This window comes from Balaenoptera physalus (genome assembly GCF_965194825.1).
Source record: "Balaenoptera physalus genome assembly, chromosome: X".
Taxonomy (NCBI): Eukaryota; Metazoa; Chordata; class Mammalia; order Artiodactyla; family Balaenopteridae; genus Balaenoptera; species Balaenoptera physalus.
This window is the reverse complement of record NC_138903.1, coordinates 67,979,139-68,006,650: the sequence shown is the minus strand read 5'-3', so window position 1 is coordinate 68,006,650 and position 27,512 is coordinate 67,979,139. Positions and strand designations below refer to the sequence as shown.

General features: G+C 38.0%; 1 protein-coding gene across 2 annotated transcripts; it reads right to left on the bottom strand.

Moving 5' to 3' along the window:
• Positions 1–3,474: 3,474 nt before the first annotated feature.
• On the bottom strand, positions 3,475–26,242 carry P2RY10 (P2Y receptor family member 10). 2 transcript variants are annotated; one of them, XM_082447431.1, is made up of 3 exons: positions 26,177–26,194; positions 17,768–17,802; positions 3,475–4,526 (listed from the first exon to the last, which is right to left on the bottom strand). In XM_082447431.1, exons 2-3 carry the CDS (start codon positions 17,788–17,790, stop codon positions 3,491–3,493), a joined length of 1,059 nt encoding a protein of 352 aa, XP_082303557.1. In that variant the 5' UTR covers positions 17,791–17,802; positions 26,177–26,194; the 3' UTR covers positions 3,475–3,490. The 2 variants fall into 2 exon arrangements, with proteins under 2 accessions (XP_082303557.1, XP_082303556.1); XM_082447430.1 differs by lacking the exon at positions 17,768–17,802 and having other exon boundaries at positions 26,177–26,242.
• Positions 26,243–27,512: the final 1,270 nt, after the last annotated feature.

Sequence of the window (27,512 nt, the reverse complement as noted above, 5' to 3'; positions counted from 1 at the left end):
GGAGGTTGTGTCTTAGCCTTTCCTACCTTCTTCAATGTGGTTTCTGTCTCACTTTTCAATGTGAAGTGGTTCCTCCACTGGGTTTTTTGGCTTTTTTCAAAGGAAACTCTTCAGTATATATTTGTAGATTTGGTGTGTCCCTAGGATGAGGTGAGTTCAGGGACTTGAACCAGAACTAGGCCTCTACATAGCCTCATTATAGCCTCATTACCTATTGCTCCCTCATATAGTTCTAGCCAAACTATAGTATTCAGTATTAGTCACCTTCCACTTTTTTTCTCTTTCCTTCCTTAGCTCAGGAGGATTTCCAATAAGAATGCTTACTCTTCTTTGGTATTTAAAAACAATTTTCAAACTTTTCTATCATGTAAGACCAAGTTCAAATGCAATTTCTCAGATCAAGGAAATCTGCCCCCCCTCAACTCCAGAAGATCAGGAAATCTGCTAGTCTATGATACCAGATCCTGAAATTTTGCTACTCTCTATCTTTCTCCTTAGTATCCAGTTTGAAATTCAGCTTCTGTAAACCAACTGTTCCCTCCCTACTTTACAAATTCTGCACAGTTTACTTGGACAAAGTAATACCTATATTAAAAAAAAAGAAACCTATTTCCTGTTCCAAAAACAAAACTGTGGTTAATTATTAAAACGTCAGGAAGTGAAAATAACTAAATTATTAATTGATGGTAAATTTGGAACTTTGGGAGATTAATTAACTCTTTCAAAGCCTTAGAGAATAATAGCATACTTTTACTTGTAATTACATATTGTGTTTCTAATGTACTTAAAGGCACAGTATTACCTCTAAAGAGTTAATATGACACCCAAACTACTTACTAGTTAAAAGAGGAATGTGGTTTAAAATTTCTATTTAAGCAGTACCTTACTTTTATGGTGGGTTACATTCCTGGAATACATGCAAAAGCATGTGAGGAGAAACTGATTTTCTTATAGAAGCAGTTTTATAATAAGTGAGTTCAATTTTCAAATAAGAGAATGATGCTTAATTTTTTTATAAAAATGACCTCATGTTCCATAAAGATTATCTATCAATTTAATCTATGATAAATGCTATATCTATAGTCTGTGCTAGTAATTAAAGCTTTCTAAAAGTAAACAGCATAACCAATCATGCATAAACTGCATTTAAGATCATATAGATTATTGTACAACTTTACTGTATTCCTCAAAATCCCTTCCTTTTTTTAAACCAAAACTATCACAAAACTAAAGAGTATTTCATTAAGGTTATGAGATTCTGAATGGTTTATAACTGGATTGTGATAGGCGTCTTACAGAGATTTTTGGGAAATGTACAGATTTTTTGGGTGACTTCTTGAAAAGCTGATTCAAGGATATATGTTCTGCTATCCTCTTTGTCTCACAGAATGTCCTTGTTCAAACTGGTCATTGTAATACCTTAAAGTAGCCTCATCTATTTCTTGAGCTGTTATTTCATTATATCAAGCACTGTCACCTTTCCCCCTAACATTATATAAGGCAAACCAGCCTTTAAAATTCAAGAACGAATCATTGCTTGTTTTGAAGTTATCTTTTTCTCTCTCATTACAATGGAGATTCACATGTCAGAAGAGGCCCAAAGATTCCTCTTTAATGGTGGACAGATGAAATTTAATTTGTTCACTAACCCACAAATCTGGTGCTTGAAGCACAGCCTCTTGTCAACAACGTGAAAAGAGGGAATATGAAGTGTGACTATTTAGAACTGAGGTTCCTTTTGTTCACAAAGATAACAGGATGTGTAGTTCCAAGTGGGTTTCTTTCAAAATAATCTCCTTAGAGTAGGGTTGCCTATGCATATCTGGAAACCCTCTTTAGGCTATGCCTTTAGATGCTGGTTAATAAAGCACAAAAAAAAACAGTTTCATTACTTTACAATTACAGAACTCTCTTCTTCCCTAGAAAACATGTTTTTTTCCCTTTTAATTCCTCCTTTTTCAGTTGTCCCTACTTCCTTTTCCATAGACATTGTATTCAAGTGGATATCTGAGGACTACCACTTCCCTTCTCCTCCCTGCACACCAAGTGTCTATGCTACTTAAACTGCAGGAATAAAAAAAAAATGAGAGTGATGGATTGAGCTTCATAAATGCCAACCTGAGAATCTGAGGATTGCTTGTATTTAAAACCTCCATAGTAATTCTGAAACAGTAGCCATAACCTTTAAAAAAAAAATGAAGATAAGATTGCCAGAAAGAGGACATACACTTTTCTCCCATTCATTCATGATGTGATAACATTATGCTTCCAATACAATTCTGTAAGCTCTGCTCACAGAGAAGTTTCTTAATAAACACAAATCTGTTCAGAGTGATGCATAGTAATGTTTAAGAAGAAAGGTTGGGTGAACTCAAAAAAATCTAAATTTTACAGAATGCTTATCTTCCAGCCTTATAGATTTTTTTCTTTCTTCCATTTATGGGTTTATATTACCAACATTAAGACTTAAAGTATATTTTGTGTTAATAATGAACTATTTGTGTGTCTTATACCCCTGATCATCAGGACTCTGTAGTTTGGAACAGTATTAGAACAACCTATTTATTATTTGATACCTTGCAACCTGAAGCCTGACACACCATCCCCACAAGCCACAGACTTTTCAAATAATCTTCGACAAATTGTATAGAAATGGTCTTGGTCTTGGATGGCTTAACTTTAGTCTGTGTTTTCACCATTCAAAACAAGTTTAGCATTAACCTAGTAATAATAACATAAATAGAGGCAATAACTTAAGCATATGTGGTGTATTCAGGACAAATTTTGACTCACCACTGATTATTTCCAGGGAAGTTGTTTCATCTGTCTGAGGTTCCATTTATTCATTTGTATTGGAATCTTCCACAACTTTATTAGAAGAGCTAGATGAGATGCTATATGTGAAAGTACCCAAGAAAGTGGTAACTCAGAATACAATAGACATCCAATATATTTTCAATGAATGAACAAATTCCTATGCCCTTTATTCAATAAGAGGTTTGTGTCCTAAAATTGATGCACATGTTGCTTCAACATTCACACCCCCTTGCCTGTGCATTTATCACTTAGAAAGACTGGAGATATTTTGCTTTCATTCACAAATAATGGTCTTCGTATGAAAGAGATTTGCTTTTAAATTCTGGAAAAGATTCATGCATTTATTGTATCATTAACAACATCACATTTACTAAAGAAAGGTTTAAGATAAAATATCCAATTTCCATTTGTTTAAAACATCTGTAAAGCCTTGATCTAGATCTCTTAAGTAAGAAAGTGCCTTGAATTTCAAAGAGGAAACATACAACTCCCATCTTCCCTTCCTCTCCCACATTTTTCACACTCTCCCTCCACCATCACATCCCTGTGACCACAACTATTTCTGTTGTTCCCAAAGTTCAATTAACGAAATTGTCTGGCTGGTCATTTTCACCTTTGGAAAAAGCCAGGAAACATAGTTAAACAAAGCCATAATCAAAGAGCTATTTTATTTTTAACCAATCATTGATGAACCACTCTCCCTGCTCATTAGGCGGGAACGAGTCATGGAGCTGCCATGGCGGGATAGTTGGTCACGAAACTCTGAGGCCATGAAGTAGTAGAGAATTGGATCCAAAAGGCAGCAGAGACTTGCAAGGCATAGACAAAAAGGGTGGAAATACAGTGAGCTTTGGACAATGGGACAACTGCTAATGATGGTTTCCTTTACCATGGTGTAAAAAATAAAGTTAATATGATAGGGAGTGAAGCAGATGAAGAAGACTGCAGCACACATGTAAACCATCCGCAGTGCTTTCTGCCTCTCACTGATTCCCTGGAAAGCCACTGGTGGTTGTCGCAAGGATATAGTGGTTTTCCAGGTACACCATGCAATGATGACTACTGGGATCACAAATCCTGCCAGCTCAGCAGCTGTAATCATCCCAACCAAAGCCATTGCATTCAGTTTCCTGTAACCAAGATCAGCAAAGCAGGACTCAGTGTTGTTGGCTAAGTCTGTGCTTCTCATGATGGGAAATGGCAAACAGGCAGTCCCCACGATGACCCAGACGGCAGCACTGATGCCCACATCATACCTACGCTTCCAGTCTCTGGCCCTGAAAGGCTTGAGCAGAAAGAAGCACCTCTGAAGGCTGATGCATGTCAGAAAACAAATGCTGGCATACATGTTGAGATACTTCAGGTAGAAGCACAGTAGGCAAAGGGCCCTCTGGAAAGGCCAATGGTGGCTGATGTAATAGTAAATCCGGAGGGGTAAGGACAGCACGTGAGCAAGGTCAGCCACAGAGAGGTTGATCATGAAAATGATGGCTTTATTTTTCTTGCTGATGAAGCGGCACAGAACCCACAAGGCTGCACTGTTGGCCAGTAGACCAGGGATGAATATGAGGATGTAGGTGGTGGCGTAGAGGGAGTATTGAAATGTCAAATTAGTGACATTGCAGTGAGTCTCAGCATTGCTGGTACTGTTGCTGCCCATCTTGAATATTTCAGTATATTCATCAAGGTAAGCCGTGAAGTTATGATCCCTGCCCAAAACAAAACAAAAGAAAAAGGGTATAATGGTTAACCAGTTCTTTAGCTGACACCCAGATTTTTTTTAATTGAAATATAGTTGATTTACAAAGTTTCAGGTGTACAGCAAAGTGATTCAGTTATATCAGATTATTTTCCATTACAGGTTATTACAAGATATTGAATATGGTTCCCTGTGCTACACAGTAGGTCTTTGTTTTTTATCTATTTTATATACAGCAATCTATACCCCTTAATCTCAAATTCCTAATTTATACCTCTCTCCCTTTCCCCTCTTGTAACTGTAAGTTTGTTTTCTATGTCTGTGAGTTTATTTCTGTTTTGTAAATAAGTTCATTTGTACCATTGTTTTAGATTCCACATGGAAGTGATATCATATCATATTTGGTTTTCTCTGTCTGACTTACTTCACTCAGTATGATAATCTCTAGGTCCATGCATGTTGCTACAAATGGCATTATTTCATTCTTTTTATGGCTAAGATTTATATATATATATATATATATATATATATATATATATACACACACACAACCACATCTTTACCCATTCATCTGTCGATGGACACTTAGGTTGCCCCCATGTCTTGGCTTTTGTAAATAGTGCTGCTATGAACATTGGGGTGTATGTACCTTTTTGAATTAGAGTTTTTGGCTTTTCTGGATATATGCCCAGAAGTGGGATTGCTGGATCATATGATAACTCTATTTTTGATTTTCTTAAGGAACCTCCATACTGTTCTCCATAGTGGGTGTACCAATTTACATTCCCACCTACAGTGTAGGAGGGTTCCCTTTTCTCTACGCCCTCTCCAGCATTTATTATTTGTAGACATTTTGATGATAACCATTGTGACTAGTGTGAGGTGATACCTCATGGAAACACAAAAGACTCAGAATAGCCAAACAATCTTGAGAAAGAAAAGTGCTGGAGGAGGAGCTTCAAGATGGTGAAAGAGTAAGACACGGAGATCACCTTCCTCTCCACAGATACATCAGAAATACATCTACATGTGGAACAGCTCCTACAGAAAACCTACTGAACGCTGGCAGAAGACCTCAGACCTCCCAAAAGACAAGAAACTCCCCACGTACCTGGGTAAGGCAAAAGAAAAAAGAAAAAAAAGAGACAAAAGAATAGGGACAGGACCTGCACCAGTGGGAGGGAGCTGTGAAGGAGGAAAGATTTCCACACACTGGGAAGGCCCTTCACAGGAGGAGACTGCAGGTGGCAGAGGGGGGTAGTTTCGGAGCAACGGAGGAGAGCGCAGCAACAGAGGTGCGGAGGGCAAAGCTGACAGATGCCCGCACAGAGGATCGGTGCCAACCAGCACTCACCAGCCCAAGAGGCTTGTCTGGTCACCCACTGGGGCAGGCGGGGGCTGGAAGCTGAGGCTTGGGCTTCGGTCGGATCACAGGGAGAGGACGGGGGTTGGCTGGGAGAACACAGCCTGAAGGGGCTAGTGCGCCACGGCTAGCCGGGAGGGAGTCCGGGAAAAAGTCTGGACCTGCCGAAGAGGCAAGAGACTTTTTCTTCCCTCTTTGTTTCCTGGTGCGTGAGGAGAGGGGATTCAGAGCCCCACCTAAATGAGCTCCAGAGATGGGCGCGAGCCGCGGCTATCAGCACGGACTCCAGAGATGGGCATGAGACACTAAGGCTGCTGCTGCAGCCACGAAGTAGCCTGTGTGTGAGCACAGGTCACTATCCACACCTCCCTTCCTGGGAGCCCGTGCAGCCCGCCACTGCCAGGGTCCCGTGATCCAGGGACAACTTCCCAGGGAGAATTCATGGTGCACCTCAGGCTGGTGCCACGCCATGTTGGCCTCTGCCGCCGCAGGCTCGCGCAGCATCCGTACCCCTCCCTCCCCCTTGTCCTGAGTGAGCCAGAGACGCCAAATCAGCTGCTCCTTTAACCCCGTCCTGTCTGAGTGAAGAACAGACACCCTCAGGCGACCTACACACAGAAGCGGGGCCAAATCCAAAGCTGAACCCCGGGAGCAGTGTGAACAAAGAAGAGAAAGGGAAATTTCTCCCAGCAGCCTCAGGAGCAGCGGATTAAATCTCCACAATCAACTTGATGTACCGTGCATCTGTGGAATACCTGAACAGACAACGAATCATCCCAAATTGAGGAGGTGGACTTTGGGAGCAACATATATTATTTTTTCCCCTTTGCCTCTTTTGGTGAGTGTGTATGTGTATGCTTCTGTGTGTGATTTTGTCTTTATAGATTTACTTTTACTATTTGTCCTAGGGTTTTGTCTGTCTGTTATGTTTTTTTCATTATGATTACTTTTAAAAAATTTTTCTTAATAATTACTTTTTTATTTCTTATTTCAATAACATTATTTTATTTTATTTCACTTTATTTTATTTTATTTTATCATATTTCTTTCTTTGTTCTAATTTTTCTCCCTTTTATTCTGAGACATGTGGATGAAAGGCTATTGTTGCTCTAGACACGCATCAGGGATGTGCCTCTCATGAGGGAGAACCAAGATTAGGACACTGGTCCACAAGAGACCTCCCAGCTCCACATAATATCAGACAGCGAAAATCTCCCAGAGATTTCCATCTCAACACCAAGACCCAGCTGCACTCAACGACCAGCAAGCTACAGTGCTGGACACCCTATGCCAAACATCTAGCAAGACAGGAACACGGCCCCATCCATTAGCAGAGAGGCTGCTAAAATCATAATAAGCCCACAGAAACCCCAAAACACACCACCAGACGTAAACCTGCCCACCAGAAAGACAAGATCCAGGCTCATCCACCAGAACACAGGCTCTAGTCCCCTCCACCAGGAAGCCTACACAACCCACTGAACAGTACTTAGCCACTGGGGACAGACACCAAAAACAACGGGAACTACAAACCTGCAGCCTGCAAAAAAGAGACCCCAAACACAGTAAGTTAAGCAAAATGAGAAGACAGAAATACACACAGCAGATGAAGGAGCAAGGCAAAAACCCACCAGACCTAACAAATGAAGAGGAAATAGGTAGTCTACCTGAAAAAGCATTCAGAATAATGTTAGTAAAGATGACCCAAAATCTTGAAAATAGAATACAGAAAATACAAGAAACGTTTAACAAGGACATAGAAGAACTAAAGAGCAAACAAACAGTGATGAACAACACAATAAATGAAATTTAAAATTCTCTAGAAGGGATCAATAGCAGAATAACTGAGGCACAAGAACGGGTAAGTGACCTGGAAGATAAAATAGTGGAAATAACTACTGCAGAGCAGAATAAAGAAAAAAGAATGAAAAGAACTGGGGACAGTCTCAGAGACCTCTGGGACAACATTAAATGCACGAACATCCGAATTATAGGGGTCCCAGAAGAAGAAGAGAAAAAGAAAGAGACTGAGAAAATATTTGAAGAGATTATAGTTGAAAACTTCCCTAATATGGGAAAGGAAAGAGTTAATCAAGTCCTGGAAGCACAGAGAGTCCCATACAGGATAAATCCAAGGAGAAATAGGCCAAGACATATATTAATCAAACTATCAAAAATTAAATACAAAGAAAAAATATTAAAAGCAACAAGGGAAAAACAACAAATAACACTCGAAGGAATCCCCATAAGGTTAACAGCTGATCTTTCAGCAGAAACTCTGCAAGCCAGAAGGGAGTGGCAGGACATATTTAAAGTGATGAAGGAGAAAAACCTACAACCAAGATTACTCTACCCAGCAAGGATCTCTTTCAGATTTGATGGAGAAATTAAAACCTTTACAGACAAGCAAACAGGAAGAGAATTCAGCACCACCAAACTAGCTTGACAACAAATGCTAAAGTAACTTCTCTAGGCAGGAAACACGAGAAGGAAAAGATCTAAAATAACAAACCCAAAACAATTAAGAAAATGATAATAGGAACATACATATTGATAACTAACTTAAATGTAAATGGATTAAATGCTCCAACCAAAAGACATAGATTGGCTGAATGGATACAAAGAAAAGACCCATATATATGCTGTCTACAAGAGACCCCCTGCAGACCTAGGAACACATACAGACTGAAAGTGAGGGGATGGAAAAAGATATTCCATGCAAATGGAAGTCAAAAGAAAGCTGGAGTAGCAATTCTCATATCAGACAAAATAGCCTTTAAAATAAAGACTATTACAACAGACAAAGAAGCACACTACATAATGATCAAGGGATCAATCCAAGAAGAAGATATAACAATTATAAATATTTGTGCACCCAACATAGGAGCACCTCAGTTCATAAGGCAAACACGAACAGCCATAAAAGGGAAAATCTACAATAACACAATCATAGTAGGGTACTTTAACACCCCACTTTCTCCAATGGACAGACCATCCAAAATGAAAATAAATAAGGAAACACAAGCTTTAAATGATACATTAAACATGATGGACTTAATTGATATTTATAGGACATTCCATCCAAAAACAACAGAATACACATATTTCTCAAGTGCTCATGGAACATTCTCCAGGATAGACCATATCTTGGGTCACAAATCAAGCCTTGATAAATTTAAGAAAATTGAAATCATATCAAGTATCTTTTCCGACCACAACGCTATGAGACTAGATATCAAATACAGGAAAAAAAACTGTAAAAAATACAAACACAGGGAGGCTAAACAATACACTACTTAATAACCAAGAGATCACTAAAGAAATCAAAGAGAAAATTTAAAAATACCTAGAAACAAATGACAATGAAAACACGACAACCCAAAACCTTTGGGATGCAGCAAAAGCAGTTCTAAGAGGGAAGTTTATAGGAATACAATCCTACCTTAAGAAACAAGAAACATCTCAATTAAACAACCTAACCTTACACCTAAAGCAATTAGAGAAAGAGAAGCAAAAAAGCCCCTAAGTTAGCAGAAGGAAACAAATCATGAAGATCAGATCAAAAATAAATGAAAAAGAAATGAAGCAAAATGATAGCAAAGATCAATAAAACTAAAAGGTGGTTCTTTGAGAAGATACACAAAATTGATAAACCATTAGCCACACTCATCAAGAAAAAAAGGGAGAAGACTCAAATCAATAGAATTAGAAATGAAAAAGGAGAAGTAACAACTGACACTGCAGAAGTACAAAGGATCATCAGAGATTACTACAAGCAACTATAAGCCAATAAAATGGACAACCTGGAAGAAATGGACAAGTTCTTAGAAATGCACAACCTTCCGAGACTGAATCCAGAAGAAATAGAAAATGTGAAGAATCCAATCACAAGCACTGAAATTGAAACTGTGATTAAAATCGTCCAACAAACAAAAGCCAAGGACCATATGGCTTCACAGGTGAATTCTGTCAAACATTTAGAGAAGAGCTAACACCTATCCTTTTCAAACTCTCCCAAAATATAGCAGAGGGACGAACACTCCCAAACTCATTCTACGAGGCCACCATCACCCTGATACCAAAACCAAACAAAGAAGTCACAAAGAAAGAAAACTACAGGCAAATATCACTGATGAACATAGATGCAAAAATCCTCAACAGAATGCTAGCAAACAGAATCCAACAGCACAGTAAAAGGATCATACACCATGATCAAGTGGGGTTTATCCCAGGAATGCAATGATTCTTTAATATATGCAAATCAATCAATTGATACACCATATTAACAAATTGAGGGAGAAAAATAATATGATCATCTCAATAGATGCAGAAAAAGCTTTTGACAAAATTCAACACCCATTTAGGATAAAAACCCTCCCGAAAGCAGGCATAGAGGGAACTTTCGTCAACATAATAAAGGCCATATATGACAATCCCACAGCCAACATCGTCCTCAATGGTGAAAAACTGAAACCATTTCCACTAAGATCAGGAACAAGACAAGGTTGCCCACTCTCACCACTATTATTCAACATAGTTTTGGAAGTTTTAGCCACAGCAATAAGAGAAGAAAAAGAAATAAAAGGAATCCAAATCAGAAAAGAAGAGGTAAAGCTGTCAGTGTTTGCAGATGAAATGATACTATACATAGAGATTCCTAAAGATGCTACCAGAAAACTACTAGAGCTAATCAATGAATTTGGTAAAGTAGCAGGATTCAAAATTAATGCACAGAAATATCTGGCATTCCTATACACTAACGATGAAATATCTGAAAGAGAATTTAAGGAAACAGTCCCATTTACCATTGCAATAAAAATAATAAAATACTTAGGAATAAAACTACCTAAAGAGACAAAAGACCTGTATGCAGAAAATTATAAGACAATGATTAAAGAAATTGAAGATGATACAAATAGATGGAGAGATATACCATGTTCTTGGATTGGAAGAATCAACATTGTGAAAATGACTCTACTACCCAAAGCAATCTACAGATTCAATGCAATCCCTATCAAACTGCCACTGGCATTTTTCACAGAACTAGAACAAAAAATTTCACAATTTGTATGGAAACACAAAAGGCCCCATATAGCCAAAACAATCTTGAGAAAGAAAAACAGAGTTGGAGGAATCAGCCTCCCTGACTTCAGACTATACTACAAAGCTACAGTAATCAAGATAGTATGGTACTGGCACAAAAACAGAAATACAGATCAATGGAACAGGATCGAAAGCCCAGAGATAAACCCACGCACATATAGTCACCTCATCTTTGATAAAGGAGGCAAGAATATACAGTGGAGAAATGACAGCCTCTTCAATAAGTGGTGCTGGGAAAACTGGACAAGTACATGTAAAAATATGAAATTAGAACACTCTCTAACACCATACACAAAAATAAACTCAAAATGGATTAAAGACCTAAATGTAAGGCCAGACACTTTCAAACTCTTAGAGGAAAACATAGGCAGAACACTCTATGGCATAAATCACAGCAAGATCCTTTTTGATCCACCTCCTAGAGGAATGGAAATAAAAACAAAAATAAACAAATGGGACCTAATGAAACTTAAAAGCTTTTGCACAGCAAAGGAAACCATAGACAAGATGAAAAGACAACCCTCAGAATGGGAGAAAATATTTGCAAATGAAGCAACTGACAAAGGATTCATCTCCAAAATTTACAAGCAGCTCATGAAGCTCAATATCAAAAAAAAAACAACCCGATACAAAAATGGGCAGAAGACCTAAATAGACATTTCTCCAAAGAAGATATACAGATTGCCAACAGACACATGAAAGAATGCTCAACGTCATTAATCATTAGAGAAATGCAAATCAAAATTACAATGTGATATCATCTCACACTGGTCAGAATGGCCATCATCAAAAAATCTAGAAACAATAAATGCTGGAGAGGGCGTGGAGAAAAGCGAATCCTCTTGCACTGTTGGTGGGAATGTAAATTGATACAGCCACTTTGGAGAACAGTATGGAGGTCCCTTAAAAACTAAAAATAGAACTACCATACGACCCAGCAATCCCACTACTGGGCATATACCCTGAGAAAGCCATAATTCAAAAAGAGTCATGTACCACAATGTTCATTGCAGCGCTATTTACCATAGCCAGGACATGGAACCAACCTAAGTGTCCATCAACAGATGAATGGATAAAGAAGATGTGGCACATATATACAATGGAATATTACTCAGCCATAAAAAGAAACGAAATTCGATTATTTGTAGTGAGGTGGATAAACCTAGAGTCTGTCATACAGAGTGAAGTAAGTCAGAAAGAGAAAAATAAATACAGTACGCTAACACATATATATGGAATATAAGAAGAAAAAAAGGTCACAAAGAACCTAGGGGCAAGATCGGAATAAAGACTCAGACCTACTAGAGAATGGACTTGAGGATATAGGGAGGGGGAAGGGTAAGCTGTGACAAAGTGAGAGAGTGGCATGGACATATATACACTACCTAACGTAAAATAGATAGCTAGTGGGAAACAGCCACATAGCACAGGGAGATCAGCTCTGTGTTTTGTGACCACCTAAAGGGGTGGGATAGGGAGGGTGGGAGGGAGGGAGACGCAACAGGGTAGAGATATGGGAACATATGTATATGTATAACTGATTCACTTTGTTATAAAGCAGAAACTAACACACCATTGTAAAGCTATTATACTCCAATAAAGATTTTTTTAAAAAAACAAGAAAAAGAAAGGTGGTGGAGGAATCATACTCCTTGACTTTAGACTATGATACAAAGTTACAGTAATGAAACAGTATGATACTGGCACGAAGTAAACATATAAATCAATGGAACAGTATAGAAATCCCGGAAATGAACCCACGCACTTATGGTCAATTAACCTAATGACAAAGGAGACAAGAATATACAATGGAGAAAAGACAATCCCTTTAATAATTGGTTCTGGGGAAACTGGACAGCTACAGGTAAAAGAATGAAATCAGAACATTCTCTAACACCATACACAAAAATAAACTCAAAGTGGATTAAAGATATAAATGTAAGGCCAGATACTATAAAACTCCTAAAGGAAATCATAGGCAGAACACTCTTCGACATAAATCGTAGCAATAGTTTTTTTCAAATCCATGTACTAGAGTAATGGAAACAAAAGCAAACAAGGTGGACTTTATTAGATTTAAAAGCTTTTGCACAGCAAAGCAAACCATCAACAAGACACAAAGAAAACCTATGGAATGAGAGAAATTATTTCCAAATGATGCAATTGACAAGGGCTTAATTTCCAAAATACACAAACAGCTTATACAGCTCAACTAAAAAAATAAATCCAATCATAAAATGGGCAGAAGACCAAAACAGACATTTCTCCAAGAAGACATACAGATGGCCAACAAGCATATGAAAAGATGCTCAACATCATTAATTATTAGAGAAAAGCAAATCAAAACTACGATGAGGTATCACCAGATTTGTTTTTATACCTACAGAGTCATAGGATATTAAAATTAGAAGGGATTTGTTTACAGATGAAAAAGAGGATGCTCAAGGAAGATATACTATTGATCCAAGGTCACCCAGTGAATCAGTTAGAGAACCATGGAATTGTCATCCAACTGCCTTGCCCTACCAGATTGTCAGAGCTGTGTCTTGCAGGTAAGGAAGTCCTGAAATATTCTGTCTGTTTTTCTAACCACAGAAAAAGAATGTGATATTTGAGTCTGTTTCTTTTGTATCAAGACTTCTCTTGCCTCAAGCTCTGTTTGGGATGACCACTGTTCACTACTTCCCAATTGCAATGGTAGAAATCCAGTCTTGTTGTTCAGGTCTTCTTGCCTCTCCTTTGTCTGCCACCTTGCTCACTGGGTCCTGACTTCCTAACTTGGCACCACAGCACCTTGAAAACAGATCTGCCTCCTTTAGCCTGCATTACCAGTATCCCGGCTGATTTTCATGGCTTGGGAATATTACCTCCTTATTATTCTATCACAATAGCTGGTGGTTTTCATGCATTTTCTCTCTTTCTCTTAGCTTAGGTTTCATTCCAAATTTACATAAAATTTTTCAGTAATATATGGATTTAGAAGCTGAACCAGGATATTTTCCCTTATGTGATTGGGAAGGGAAGAGACCTATTCTCTATCTAAGGGGAATTCTGTACTGGTGTGACATCATGTCTTGGCAGATTATCCAACAGCCACAGTGAACATTGATTAAGGTACCAGCAAAATAGGCCACCAAAATCATTTTTTTGAAACAATTTAAGATTTAATATTTTTTTCATTATTCATCATAATGAGAAAGTTTTTCAGACTTCCTTAATTTATTTTATGCTTTAGTATAGTTTTTATTGTGTATTATATGTAAGACATGGGGAATATACAATAATTTTTAGGGCTTCTCAAGGTCTGGCCATGGATTTTTGCAGGCTGTTTGCAAATAAGAATGGCAGGACAGCAGCAACCTTGTTATTTTATTTGTAGAATTTTAGACTGAAGAGGACCTTTAAAAAACATTTAATTCAGCCACCATATGATACAGGTAGAAGAAGCAAGGCCCAGAGAGGGATTTATTAAGGCCACAAATCTACTAAATGAAAGATCTGGGACTTCAAATAGGAGGAAAATGTGGTTAATCTTTACACACACCCTTCTGTCCATCATTTGTTTTCCTCTCAAAGACAAATTTTACAAACATAGCTTCTGTCCATACTGCAGGAATGTTTATTGCCTTTAGAGCTAGAATTGGAAAAAAACAAAGTACTGAGGTTTTCCTCAGGTGGAGTTTTGTTGTTGGTATTGTTTTCGTTTTGTTTTGTTTTAAGTATGTTTACAAAAACAAAGGAGTGGCCTCTTTTAGATTCTCTTCATAAGTAGCAGAATGACTTCCTATATCATTCTAAGTCCTACTCTAGGGAATAGAAATGTGATAAAAGAACAGAACCCCAAAGGATTAATTCACAGATAAAAGAGAGTCAACTTTATAAGCTACCATTACTCTAAAGAGTACTTTCATTTTCCCTCCTTTTATACTCCCTATTTGACCTATCTGTGATATATCCTAAAGAGTCATGCAGTCATCTTACTTGTGTATGTATGACTTAGAACAAAGGTAGAGGGGTACTCACAGGTGAAAAGAAAGGAAATAATTATAATGGTCTATCAATGATGTACCCCAGAATCTGCAATGGAATTTTTCACATGCATTACATAATTCAATTCTCACAACCATCGTTAAGTTACTATTATTATTCTTATAGTGCAGAAGAGAAACTGAGGTTCAGAGAGATTCAGTAAATTGTCTTAGGAACAAAGTTAAAAAATGGAACTTACTACCATGCTTGACTTGCTCCAAAGTCTGTGCTATTTCCACTATACCACTTGCCTCTCCCTGCTCAGGAGGGACTTTTTAATAGAATGAGGATCATTGTGATATCTGGAGGGCACATTATGGCAGAACCTTTCTAACCCCATAGTAGGAACTTATGATTTTGTAACATTAGAATTGCTCTAGCTATGCCATCAGGATATAACTAAACATCTGTCCCCAAACATGTCACTCACCCCTCCTTACCACCCACTTTTATCTCACATATTATCTCACATTTTATCGAACATATTATCTCATTAATCCTCATAGCAGCCCAGTGATTATTTCCATTTTACTTCAGTATTGATCCTGTTTCTACTATTATCTATTATCTGTGCATAGGCTTGTGAGAGAGCAAGGGAGGCTACATCAAGTGCATTACAGTTCGAAGAACTAAAAACAGCTCACACCCACCAAATTCACACTTCCACTTCTGCACTTTACAAACATGGATATTTGTTTCTGCTTCACTGGTACAGAAAATTTCACTTACTAATGGGACAGGTTGTTTTCATACCTCTGTGCTAAATAACAGAGTCCTATTAGGCCAGAACAGCAAGATAGAGTTCATGTTCACAATTTAATTTGTTTCTGTGGTTTCTTATGCTTCTGCAATTCAGTTTATTTCAAGTTTAGAGATTTGCATGACCTGCTTTCCAAAATCTTTTTTCTTCTCCAGACTGAAGAGGAGGTAGGAAGGGTTTTTCCCCAAATATGTCTGGTGACAATTAAATGTAAAACCCCCATGGTAATGGGAGACTGGGGGAATTTTTGGGGGTAGGGTGAAAATATAAATTCTCTCAGGGAACATTTAGCTTCCTGTTAACAATCTGTGACACTACTGGAATTTTAGAAAGGAGAACAACCAAAGAAGCCACTAACAGGAGAAGGCTGAATGGAAGGGCCAAAGTCAGAACATGTTCCTTCTCTCAGTCTCTGCCCCTGCTTCTGTCTCTGTGTCTCTCTCTTTGGCTCTGGCTCTATTATTGACTATTTCTGGTTGGCTCGTGCCCCCTGTGATACTAGCCTTTCTTCCCTTCAATCTAGACATATTTTTGGTTCCTCTCTCAGGAAAGGGTACAAGATTGGTGATTCACTCTTGAGTCTAAGCTCCCCTTCTCTGTCTGTGCCATGACTCTCTTCCCAGACACTACAGATGGAAACTGGGAATTCATCCAACTCCTATCACTATATTTCACCCATATCTAATCAGAAACCAGGTGATTCCGTCTCCTTTAAAGCTCTCAAATCTATCTCCAATCCATCTCCCCTTACACTGTTGCCATTCTAACCCAGGCCACTGTCATCATTCCTCTTGATTATTGTAGAAGATGCCTTACTGGACTCCCTGCACCCCAGTCTTGTCTCCTGCAGTTCATCCCCATACTGTGCCTAACATTAACATTAATTATGGCTACTGCTTATTGAGAGCTACCATTTATTTACAGGCTAAGCACATATTATCTCATTAATCCTTATAGCAACTCAATGATTATTTCCATATTACAAATGAGAAAACTGAGACCCAGAGAGGTTAAATAAGTTGTGCCAAAGTCACAAAACTTGCATAGTGTAGAGGTGGTATATAAGAATTGAAACCCATGCTTGTCTCCATACTCCCTTACCTCTGTCATGGCACTTACTACACACACATTGAAATTCTGTTAACATGTCTTTCTGTTTAACTAGATTTTGTACTCCTTGATGGCAGGGACTATGTCATCTCTTAACCCTTTCTAACCTCTTCCCCACTGTGGCCTAAGTGGTTTTTCTTTGAAATATCTTGTCATTCTCCTGTCTAAAATCCTTTGCTGGTTCTCTGTTGTATTAAGGCCAAACTTCTCACCATGGCTTGAAGGCCATTCCCGTGTCATTTAACATCACCTCATGCCATTCTTTTCCTCATTCACTACTGTTTCAATTACACTGAGATGCTTTCAGTTTCTAGAATAAGCCAAGCTTTTTTCCTGACAAAAACCTCTGCACACGTTGTTTCCTCTGTCTGGAACTATCTTCCTTCTTTTTCACATGTCTGGCTCCTTTAACCTCAATTTGCAGGTCAGAGACATCTTCACTGCCACTATTATTTAGGTCATCCTACATAGCATTACATACTCTCACACTCCGTGCAATTTCTCTTCATAGCATCAACACTTGTAATTTAGATGTTTGCTCACTTTTTATTGACTATTTCGTTCACTGTGCTGTTAGCTCTATTAGTGCCATAAAAAGATCTTTTCTGTTCATGACCATATAGCCAAGACTTAGCCTGTGACTTAGTAAGCACCCAAAGAAAAGTGATATAATTGGATTCAATTGCATACAAAATAGTTTAAAGTCCTTATTTGGAATCATTAAGTACAAATGCAAACCCTGATATGTCAACTAATATATTGGGTAAGAGCTTATGGAAAAACCCAAACGAAATTTTTGGCCAGCCCAATATCTCTGCTGCTTGCTATTTCCCTCAAAAGTTGTCTTCTGATTTGGGCTATTATCATCAATATTTGCTGCACTTACCCTTTACAACTCAGAAAAGACATGCCTTCAGAAGCCTGAGAAAAGAGCAAAATATTCAATTTAGAATCAGAGGTGGTCAGACATATCCTGTAGGTAGAAACCAGCACAGCCCAACATCTCAGAGTACCATCAACACTATTATCTAGACCTCAGGGAGAGGGTAGTCCTTGTAATCTTCTTCCAAAAGCTTCTCAACCCTTTATTTTTGTTGATTGTCATTCTGCAAATGAAAGATATACCTGCCTCATCTCATCAGCAAATGGCTTCCTACCCACCTACATGCGGGACTTGGAACAAGAGTGAGAGGCAACATCTGTAGTCCCCAGAGCTTAATTTTCCACATGGAAATTAAGCATAAAAGGAAAATAACTTGTGTATTGACTTTTTTCTTTGGCCTTTTGAGGGCTCTGGCTGCCTTGGAGGCCAACACTCAATCAATATATATTTAATAAGCATCATACTATGAATTCTGTGCTAGGTTCTATGGAGAATATAGAATCATCTGCTATAATCTCTGTCCCTGAGAAACTTCTGGTCTGGTGGAGAAAATAGTTTTTAAATTTCCAACATCACAACCAATGCATGACAAGAACTGAGGTGAATGGCATAGGTGATAAGAAATCCTCATGTTGGCACAGCATCATCTCTGTGAGGTAAGCAGGACAGATATCAGTAATACCCCTACCATACTGTTTAGCTGACAAAAAGATGCATTCAAGAACAACTCAGTACCCTGTCCAAAGTCACAGGGTTAAAATATGGTGAAACTAGGACCAGAAGTCAGGTTTGTACGCCTCTTACTTAACGTTCTTTCAACCATGTCGGGCTGCTTCTATTAAATTATGAGAGATAGAGCACCTCGACCCAGAGAAGATGGCACTTGTGTCAAGCTATCTGCATTCTTTTATTTGTCACTACAGGGACAGCGTTAGAGCAAAAAATGCTGATGGCGGCTGGGGAGGAGATAAAAGTTAACCTTACTTTGCCTGAATTATACACTATTGTATTTAAATCTAAATTGCCCTTCAAAGCTGTGGTCAAGTCCCATCTCTTCAAGAAAGGCTGAATTTGGTATTATCAATACCATTCATCTGGGATTTAGCAATTCATAATTTTATCCAGCAAAGGGACATTCTGCTATATGTGTATTTGATATGTTAATTGATGAAGATAGTGTAGTGGGGTGGGAAATTTCAAGGAAGAATAATACATGATTGTTGTCCTCAAGAAGTTTATAGTCATTTAAGGAGAAAAAGACATAAGAATAACTAACCATAATGGATTTTTAAATGTGCCATGAAAGGGATAACAAAGAAATTTCTGTGAAAGTAGAAATGAATCCTGCACAGAAGAGGAGTATTAGAGTTTATCCTGAAGGATAAATTCACTTTTAATAAGCAGCTGGAGTGGGAAGGCTGTAGGAAAAAAGGATGAAAAAAGAGTTTCAGAGGTGAATGAATAGCATTTAAAGTTCTCAAAGTATAAAAATGAATGACCCATAGAAAGGAAGAATAGGTGTTCTATACCAGCTGGAAAACAGGATGAGATGGTGGGGAAGGTGGAATAGGAGGTTAGAGTGGGAGAACGTAGTGGAAGGGAAAAGCAACTTAAAAGGTAGAAGCAACTAGATCATGGAGGGTTTTATGGGGAATTATTGAAGGATTCTGGGAAGAGATGTGATATTACTATACTTGTGTTTTAGAAAGATCACTCTGGCAACAGTGTGGAAGATGGATTGGGAGACCAGAGACAGGAAGTCCAAATTAATTGTGAGTGTGTAGGGTGACCAACAGTCCAGGTTTGCCTAGGACTGAGGGTTTCCCAGCACGTAAGATTTTCGGTGACAGTCCAGGACAAACAGAATAATTGATCATCCTACTATTCCAACAGTCAAGGAAGTAAAAAAAAGCTCTGACCTGGTATGGCATGAATATTAGAATTTCAAGTAAAAGTCAGATATGGAATTGACCAGTTTGGGAGACTGCTTGAGGAGTCAAAGATAACTTCATTTATAAAACATGTGAAATGTTATACATGGATATCACAGTTTTGTACTTTTCCAAAGCCCTTTCAGATTAGCAGCTCACAGCATTCACTATTCCTGACACTCTGAGTCAAAAGTAAACTCTTCCTTATTCGAGAACTTTTCAAATTTGTACTCTCTGCCAAGCTTCATAAATTCCTGACTTTTCAGATGGTTTGCTTTCTCTAACATTAAAATCATTGAACTTCACTGCAAACTATGAGCATTTTTGAAGCCAAAGAGCATGCCTTACTCATCTTTAAATCTCTAGAACCTAGCAGAATAATTAGCACATAATCGTTTAGTAAATATTTTAATTGGGGAAATATTCTGCCCTATGACAACTCTTTTATTGTTTATCTGTTTATGAATCTCTCTACACTGGGCTATGAGCTTTGTGAAGTCAGGGCTTATGCCCTAAATTTTGTTCTCTCTCTCTCACCCTAGAACAAGACTAAATATATAGCACTATTAAAAAAATTGATGTTAACTGGCTCATGTGGGGATTAATCCTAAAGACTTAACCTCACTGGTGTTGCATAACCAACTCAGCTAAGCAGGACCACACAGAAAATACAACCCAGGCAAAATTATAACCTGTGAAAATACCATATCTTTAGTATATACTTGAGCTCCTAGTTCTATGACTGTGAACCACCCAGATAGAGATAAGGGCTAAATTCCCAGTGCCTCCAATACCATCCTTAAAGAAGTAAATGCCTCTTGGTTTATCCAATGTTCAGTGCTCTATCCAGGGTACACACTGCCTACATCAAAGGCCGGTACCTTCATAGAGATGCCTCTTTTCTTGAAAGAGGGGTCTGTAATGGGAGCTAAACCCTAAAGGGAATGACCAGCACAGACTTCTAATCTAATAATCAAAGCAGGAAAATCAGCTACCATGATTGAGCTAACAAGATTCACTTTCAATGTGTAGCTTTAAGGATGTTCTTGATAATGAAGATTGGTATAAAATTATGACTAAAACTTCATCAAACTCCTTTCTCCTGGATCCCATCTCAGAAGTAAATATTTTACTCTTCTCTTCAGATCCCATCTCAACTCTCATCTTTTCCTTGCATGGGGCAACCTATTCTGACTTCTTCCTTCTTTGTATTTGTACTGGACTTATAGGCTACACTATAAGAATGTAGTCTCAATGAGGGAAGACTGTATCTTACACTTTTATATCCCTCATTTTGTTTAGCAGAGGGTTAGGCATGTAGTAGGATCTCAGTTCATACACATTGGTTTATAAAGGTAAGAGTATGGAGAATAGGCACATATTAGCAGAGCCTTAGGCAGTTTTATTTCTAATGTCTCTCCCATAAGCTACTCTCCTGAACAACAGCAATAGTTTTTCACCCTTTGTTACTGAGGAAAATATGGTCAAGGCAAGGATAATAAGGTTGGAGTCTAACAAATCTAAAAGCTCCAAAGCCTGTAATCCCAACCTTTTATTTTAAAGCCAGCAGGAATCCCATAAAGTTAAGTGAGAATTTTGTCATTAAACCCTTGACTTTATGGAAATAACTAAATTTTGTCTAAGAACACAAAGGTATGTCATGTCACTAAATATGACTCATACTATGTCTGAGTCCAAGAACATCATAGGTACCAATAATGTCTACCCAAAAGCAGCTTCACTTCCCAACGAACTAGCTCAATGCTGTGCTTTCACAAAGTTGCAGCCAAAATGAACTTATTTGATGGTGGCATCAGAATTTGTACCAGACTCCTAAGTTTCAGTGAAATACTAAGTCCAAAAAGTTTACCCATGCATCCTGTCAGTTTTTAGCTAAGCGCTGTTAATATATTATCTTTGATCTTTGAGAGAACTCTGAGTTAATTATTATTATACCCCTTTATGGATCAGAAAATGAAGGCTCAGCAGGATAAAGTTTCTTTCTCAAAGTCACAGCTATTACAATTTCAGTCATAATGAGGCTCTTCATGTGCAGAGACAGCTAAAATTCTTCTCTGCAAACAATTTGTTGCACAGAAATACCTTAAGGTAACATTTCTGTGGATAAGACCACTCTTCAAAGATGAAGAAGCTAATAATCTTGGTTCTATTTCTAGCAGTTTTATAACTATACATATATGGCAAATGATTGCCCACCAGATGTCAGTGTAGGGTAGTATCAAAACCAGAGATCTTTAACGAGTTTTGCCTATGAACCCAAACCATAATAGATCTATGGATAGAGTATTGGAACAATGTATTTATAAGAGTAGTGAGCTGAATATAACAAGACAGATAGGATGGGGAATCTCAAGCAGTAGAATTTATTAAAAAGAACACTGGATTTGGAGCTAAAACACTTGGATTCTAGTAACTATTCAAATTCTGTCTCTTTGTGTTGTCCTGCTAATCTCTTTCCCTTATGTGGGTTTCATTTCCCTCATTATTAAAATAAGACAATATGAACTGGACCATCTTAACTACCTTCTGCTCTAACTTGCCATGACATTACGGGTCTGGCTCCTCTAAACCCCCATCCTTAACTAATACCATCAGCACTGCCACTGCCATCATTGATACAGCTGCCACCATCTCAACCTACCTGCTGATTTACACTTTACACATCATTATTACATCTATAATTGCTGTTAATCATTATTAAATGTATGTATATATATATATATATATATATATATATATATATATATATATAGAACAAATTAGGTCAGAGAATGTCATCCCCATTTTACAGATCAGGAAACTGAGATTCCAAGAAGTGATCACATTTACCTGAATGCTATGCAAGTGGCAGAGTGAAGAGTGTAGAACATAGGCTTCTGGCATCAAAGTAACTGCTCTTGTCCTAGTACAGCTCTATAAAGTTTTACCCTCTCGGTCCTCTCCCTCTTTTCACCCCTCATCATTAAGTCACTAATACCACTAAATGAACATGTCTGCCAAATTTGTGTCTTCTATTTTCTTTGATAATAGGGCCAGTATGTGGGCTTGTCATCTTGGGAGGAGAAGTGAAAATTAAATAGAGAAATGTTGCTGATGGAGGCCCTTCCCACTCTCCAGGGGAAAATATCTACAGGCCATTTGGGAATGTAACTTGTCTTTTTCCCCACTTTTTCTTCTTATTTAAACCACAGAAGTCTCACATGAATTACCCAAGCCAGTCCTATACCCATGACCATGGTGTCCTTCATTCAATCACTCATAACCACAGCCAAAGAAGAGCAACTGGAATCTGGAACTCTGCCATTTCCTGAATTAATTCAAATCAACTGTAAATAACCTGGCTTGATGTCAGAAACACAAAAGTTTGTATCTATTCTGCAAGTCTAGACATTTTTCCCATATATTAGAAGTGAAAATTATTTTGCCCTTAAAATGAATTAAAGCAATTAGACTATTCACAAACTAATATCTTAAAGTTGGAATTGAACTTCCCTGCATGCATCTTTACTGGATTTTTAATCAGGTAAGAAGGAGGCCTAATTATTCATCATTTTTGTACTTGGGGCAGCATTTTGGAGATGGAAAGAATCGTGTTCTTTGGGCAGACCTGGATTCATATCTTGACACAATTATCAGCTGTCTAGCCTGAAAAGACTCACTTCATATGTCTTGGCTTCAGTTTCCTCATTTATAAAATTAGGATCATAGTGCTTGCAACATATATCATTGTAAAGATTAAATAGAAAATGTACATCTTTAAGTAGAAAATGTATTTATTTTAATGTCTGGTACACCGTATACGTTAAATAAATCTCAGTTCATTTCCACTTTACTTGTACAGAGAGTAATCTCCATGAGCCTTTGGTTGGATGCTGTACTTTTCTGAGTTTAGAAAATCTCCCCAAAAGCATAGGTGTGAGAAATATTTAGTAAGACTAATGTAATAATTCTTAAAGTAGAAAAGTGGAAAACATGTGTTACTTGAAAAGAAAATTCCTTATTACAGTAAATATATTTGGAAATCAAAATTATTGTCCATATAATACAAACTGCTGAGAGTGCAGATCTAAAAAATCTTTTTGGCTGTTGGGCCTACAGTATTTGGAAAATGTCAATGTGATGGGATAGGTTTTTCTAGGAGTCCAAGGTCTGGTTCCTAGTTAAGCAAGTCCACAATAACATTTTAGTGAGATTTTTGTTTTTCAAATGGAACTTTGTACTTAAAAGATTGAGAAATATTGATTGAGTGACACTGTCATTGTGGAAATCAGATTTCAGAACTCGCTCCCTTGTATGTTTGCATCTTATCATTTGAAAAAAAAGGAAATTATTTACAAAACACTTGCCTGTGCTCTAAAAGTTGAAGCTCTCATGATGACGTTACTCTGAAAGAAGTATAACGGCCCTTAGCAAAGATTACTGAGTTCCCTTTGAGATCTAAACTGTATTTCCAGAAGGTTCACTGTAGTTAGATTTCCCTACTATGGTCCCATTATTTACCACTTCATGATATGCAGCTCTTCTCAGGCACAAGGAGCCTAGAGTCAAACATTTGTATTACTAGGAAGGAAATTGAAGACCATCTATTTCAAACCCCTCCCCCCCTTATTATAGGTGAGGCTACTGAGACCCAGAAAAATAAAGCAACTTGCCCAAGGTCAAAACTGAATCATTGGCAGAACTTGAGCTAGAACCAAAACTTTTTGTCTCTCTGTGTGTTGGTTCATATACTTCATCACTCTGCCTGTGATGCATGTGAATCAATACTAGATGAACACTTAAATATAAAATATCCCGACCTGAAATATAAGAGACTTTTTAAGCAAAAGTTTTTAAATAAAGCATAGACTTCCTGCCAGTCATTGCTCTGATTGTTGGAACAGTTAGAAAAGATGGTTTCACAAAGACAGTTCTGTCCTCTTTATTAGGTCCATAGACTGTCCTGCCTCTTAGGACATCAACTGACTTACCTCAAACACAACTAGCTGTGAAAAGCTACCCAAAACCATCCAGAAGTATGCTTACTCATTTGAAGCCCTGTGCTCCACCACTGCCAGGATTTGAGCAGTCTTCACAACTTGAACACAAAAACTTTTCCAGTTGAGCCCAAAAAGGAACTGTTTTGTTCAAAGAAGGCCCTCTGTTCAAAAGGAACCATTCCAAAGATAATTACCCCAAATGCATGACTTGATTCTCAGTATAGTTCAGGCTATTTTCAGCCTCAATATATCAACCTATCACATATTTTCAACAGTGAATAATTTTACTGTGTCACAGCTAAGGGATAAACTCCTCAGTTAATAGAAATGGTAAGGACTCCCGCGTCCATTTGAAAAACCAAAATAAAAATGTTCCCACTTGCAGGATCCTTGGGACTGAGACTACTCCACCCAAAAAGCACAATAAAGCTTGTTATCATTCTATCCAAATGATCCTGGTACCAACTGTTGTGGCACAGTCCACCTTGAAGGATTACCCAACTGGAAGTCTCCTTTTGACTCAGTCATCTTGTCTCAGAACCAGAGAGACTGCTAGCACTCAACGTAATAAGAACAATAATTACTGAAAAGATAGGTGCCTCTTTTTTGGGCTCTGCTATCCAGTAGGTCTGAACTTGGGCCAAAAAGCAGCTTTCAAAGGATCGAGAAATGCCTCTGAACAGACTTTGAAATCATTTCAACAGATTTTGTCATCTGGGATATTTTCTCCTTTCCTAACCTAAAATCCAACACAGTGATAAATATATTTACAGTATTCTCTGGGGGATACCGGCTTCTGTAGGAAAAAGGGACCATAATTTAGAATACACATGTTCTAGTTCCAGCTCTGCGACTAACTAGCTGGGTGATCTTAAATGTCTTCACTTCACTGTCTCTCAGTTTTCCCATCTGTATGGTGAGGGATTTGGATCTCTAAGAGCTCCTTCAGCTCCAAAATCTATGATCTGACTTTCTTTCTTTCTCTCCTGAGAATTTACTATCTGTTGCTGTATCTGTGAAAGTTAAGCTTACCAAAGCAAGGAGCTTATACATAAAAATGTTCCTTCACTAAGCAACTAGATAATTTATACAGAGCAGAAATCCAAATCCTCTTTTTCTGACTGAATAGGTCAAGCTGTCCCAATGAATCTCACTGACCATACTCTTTTCTTACCACTTTGTGCCATCTTCCCTTGTTGATGAAGAAACAAAGAACCCTCAGCAAAGACTGAGCTGCATCACAGACTCCATGCTCCTGGAATAATGGTGGGGACTGATGGCATTAACCCTAACTTTGTACTCTAGTCAGACTCATGGGAAATCACGATTGCTCCTGCTGTAATAAGTCTGAAATAAGAAACCAGGGACCATTTTCAATTTGGACACTGGTCTCACATCTGTCTCTGTCCCGGATCTTCATGTCCGCACCAATCTTCCCACATGGAATTATACCAATTCCCACATATTAAGCTATAACTTACCCTGGAGCCTTGCTGGGCTTGTTTCTTTGCAGGGAGCTGGGGGCGAAAAAGCCTAAGTCTGGGTGGCACGGAGCTTACTGATAACTGACAAATTTGTTGTTGAAAGAGGAAGTTGAGTGCATTTGGTGTCTCACCACAGAAACCATATTTACACAGACCAAAGGTAAGTCCCTTGAGCAGAAGACATTACTCAAGTTTCATTTAGTTTTTACTTCATTCGTGCAAGAAATTCAAAGAGCAGAGAGCTAAAGGGTGTTCAACACCAAATAATGACTGTATACCGGCCTTCCTCATGGTTTCACTGTTTCTTACCCTATCTCTTTCAACAACAACCCACATGCCTATCCATCTCACTAGATTCCAGTAGGGTCTATGGTAGGATTGGATTCTGAGGCAAAATCTGAAGAGAGTTTACCTAAGAACAAGAATACTGCAACTCCTTCAATCCTGAGAGAGAAAGAGTGAGAAAACCACAAGAATACCTACCAGAGAATATTCTCCAACTCCCATTACATTTTCTTAAATTGAGTTTGTTCAACTTGTGATTTATTATTTTATTGAACTTTGGGAGTTTTAATGATGATGTAGATTTAGGAAGGTACTATTTATAATTTTGACTTATGTTTAAATTGTGAGGGTTTAAAAAAGTTTAATTATAAAGCTATAGAAAAATAACCTTTCCCTTCAATAAACTTATGAAGTAGTGCCAAAAAAAAAATACATGTCAGAACTAACAGTAGTAAGACTACCTTTGCTTAAGCTATTCCCTGCATTTGGAGTACCTTTCCACAACCTCTCATCTCAAGGCTTATAATTTAATGTGTAGTTTGTTTATTTTTATACATTTCTTATCCTCTTAGTGTATTGCAAACTGCTTCAGGGCAAAGATCATGTCTGACTCATCCCTGCATTTCCAACCAGTCCAGCATGATGTACTTTCATGAATGCTTGTTGAATGAATGTGAAGGAATTAATGAAAAAAATAAATATTCAAATAATGAATGAATAAATAAATGAACCATATATATTTCAGTCTCCCTCCAGTGAACTAAGGTTTAGTCTTTGTCTGTGGTGCCTTTATAAGGTTGCAAGTAAAGAAAGATCATACACTTGGGGACTACAGTATCAGCCAAGTCTGAGAGTAGTTCTGAGAAACAAGGCTTGCAAACCAGCACAAACCTCTCTGTGCATGTGTGGAAACTACATTCAGAACCCAGGGCCTAGAGCAACAAAGAGCCTTCTGGGTAACAACCATAGCAAAGGAGAAAAGAAAGTACTGTGGGTTAGATCAAACAGTAGCATCTGGATTTATGGACAAGACTGATTAAAGTGGATG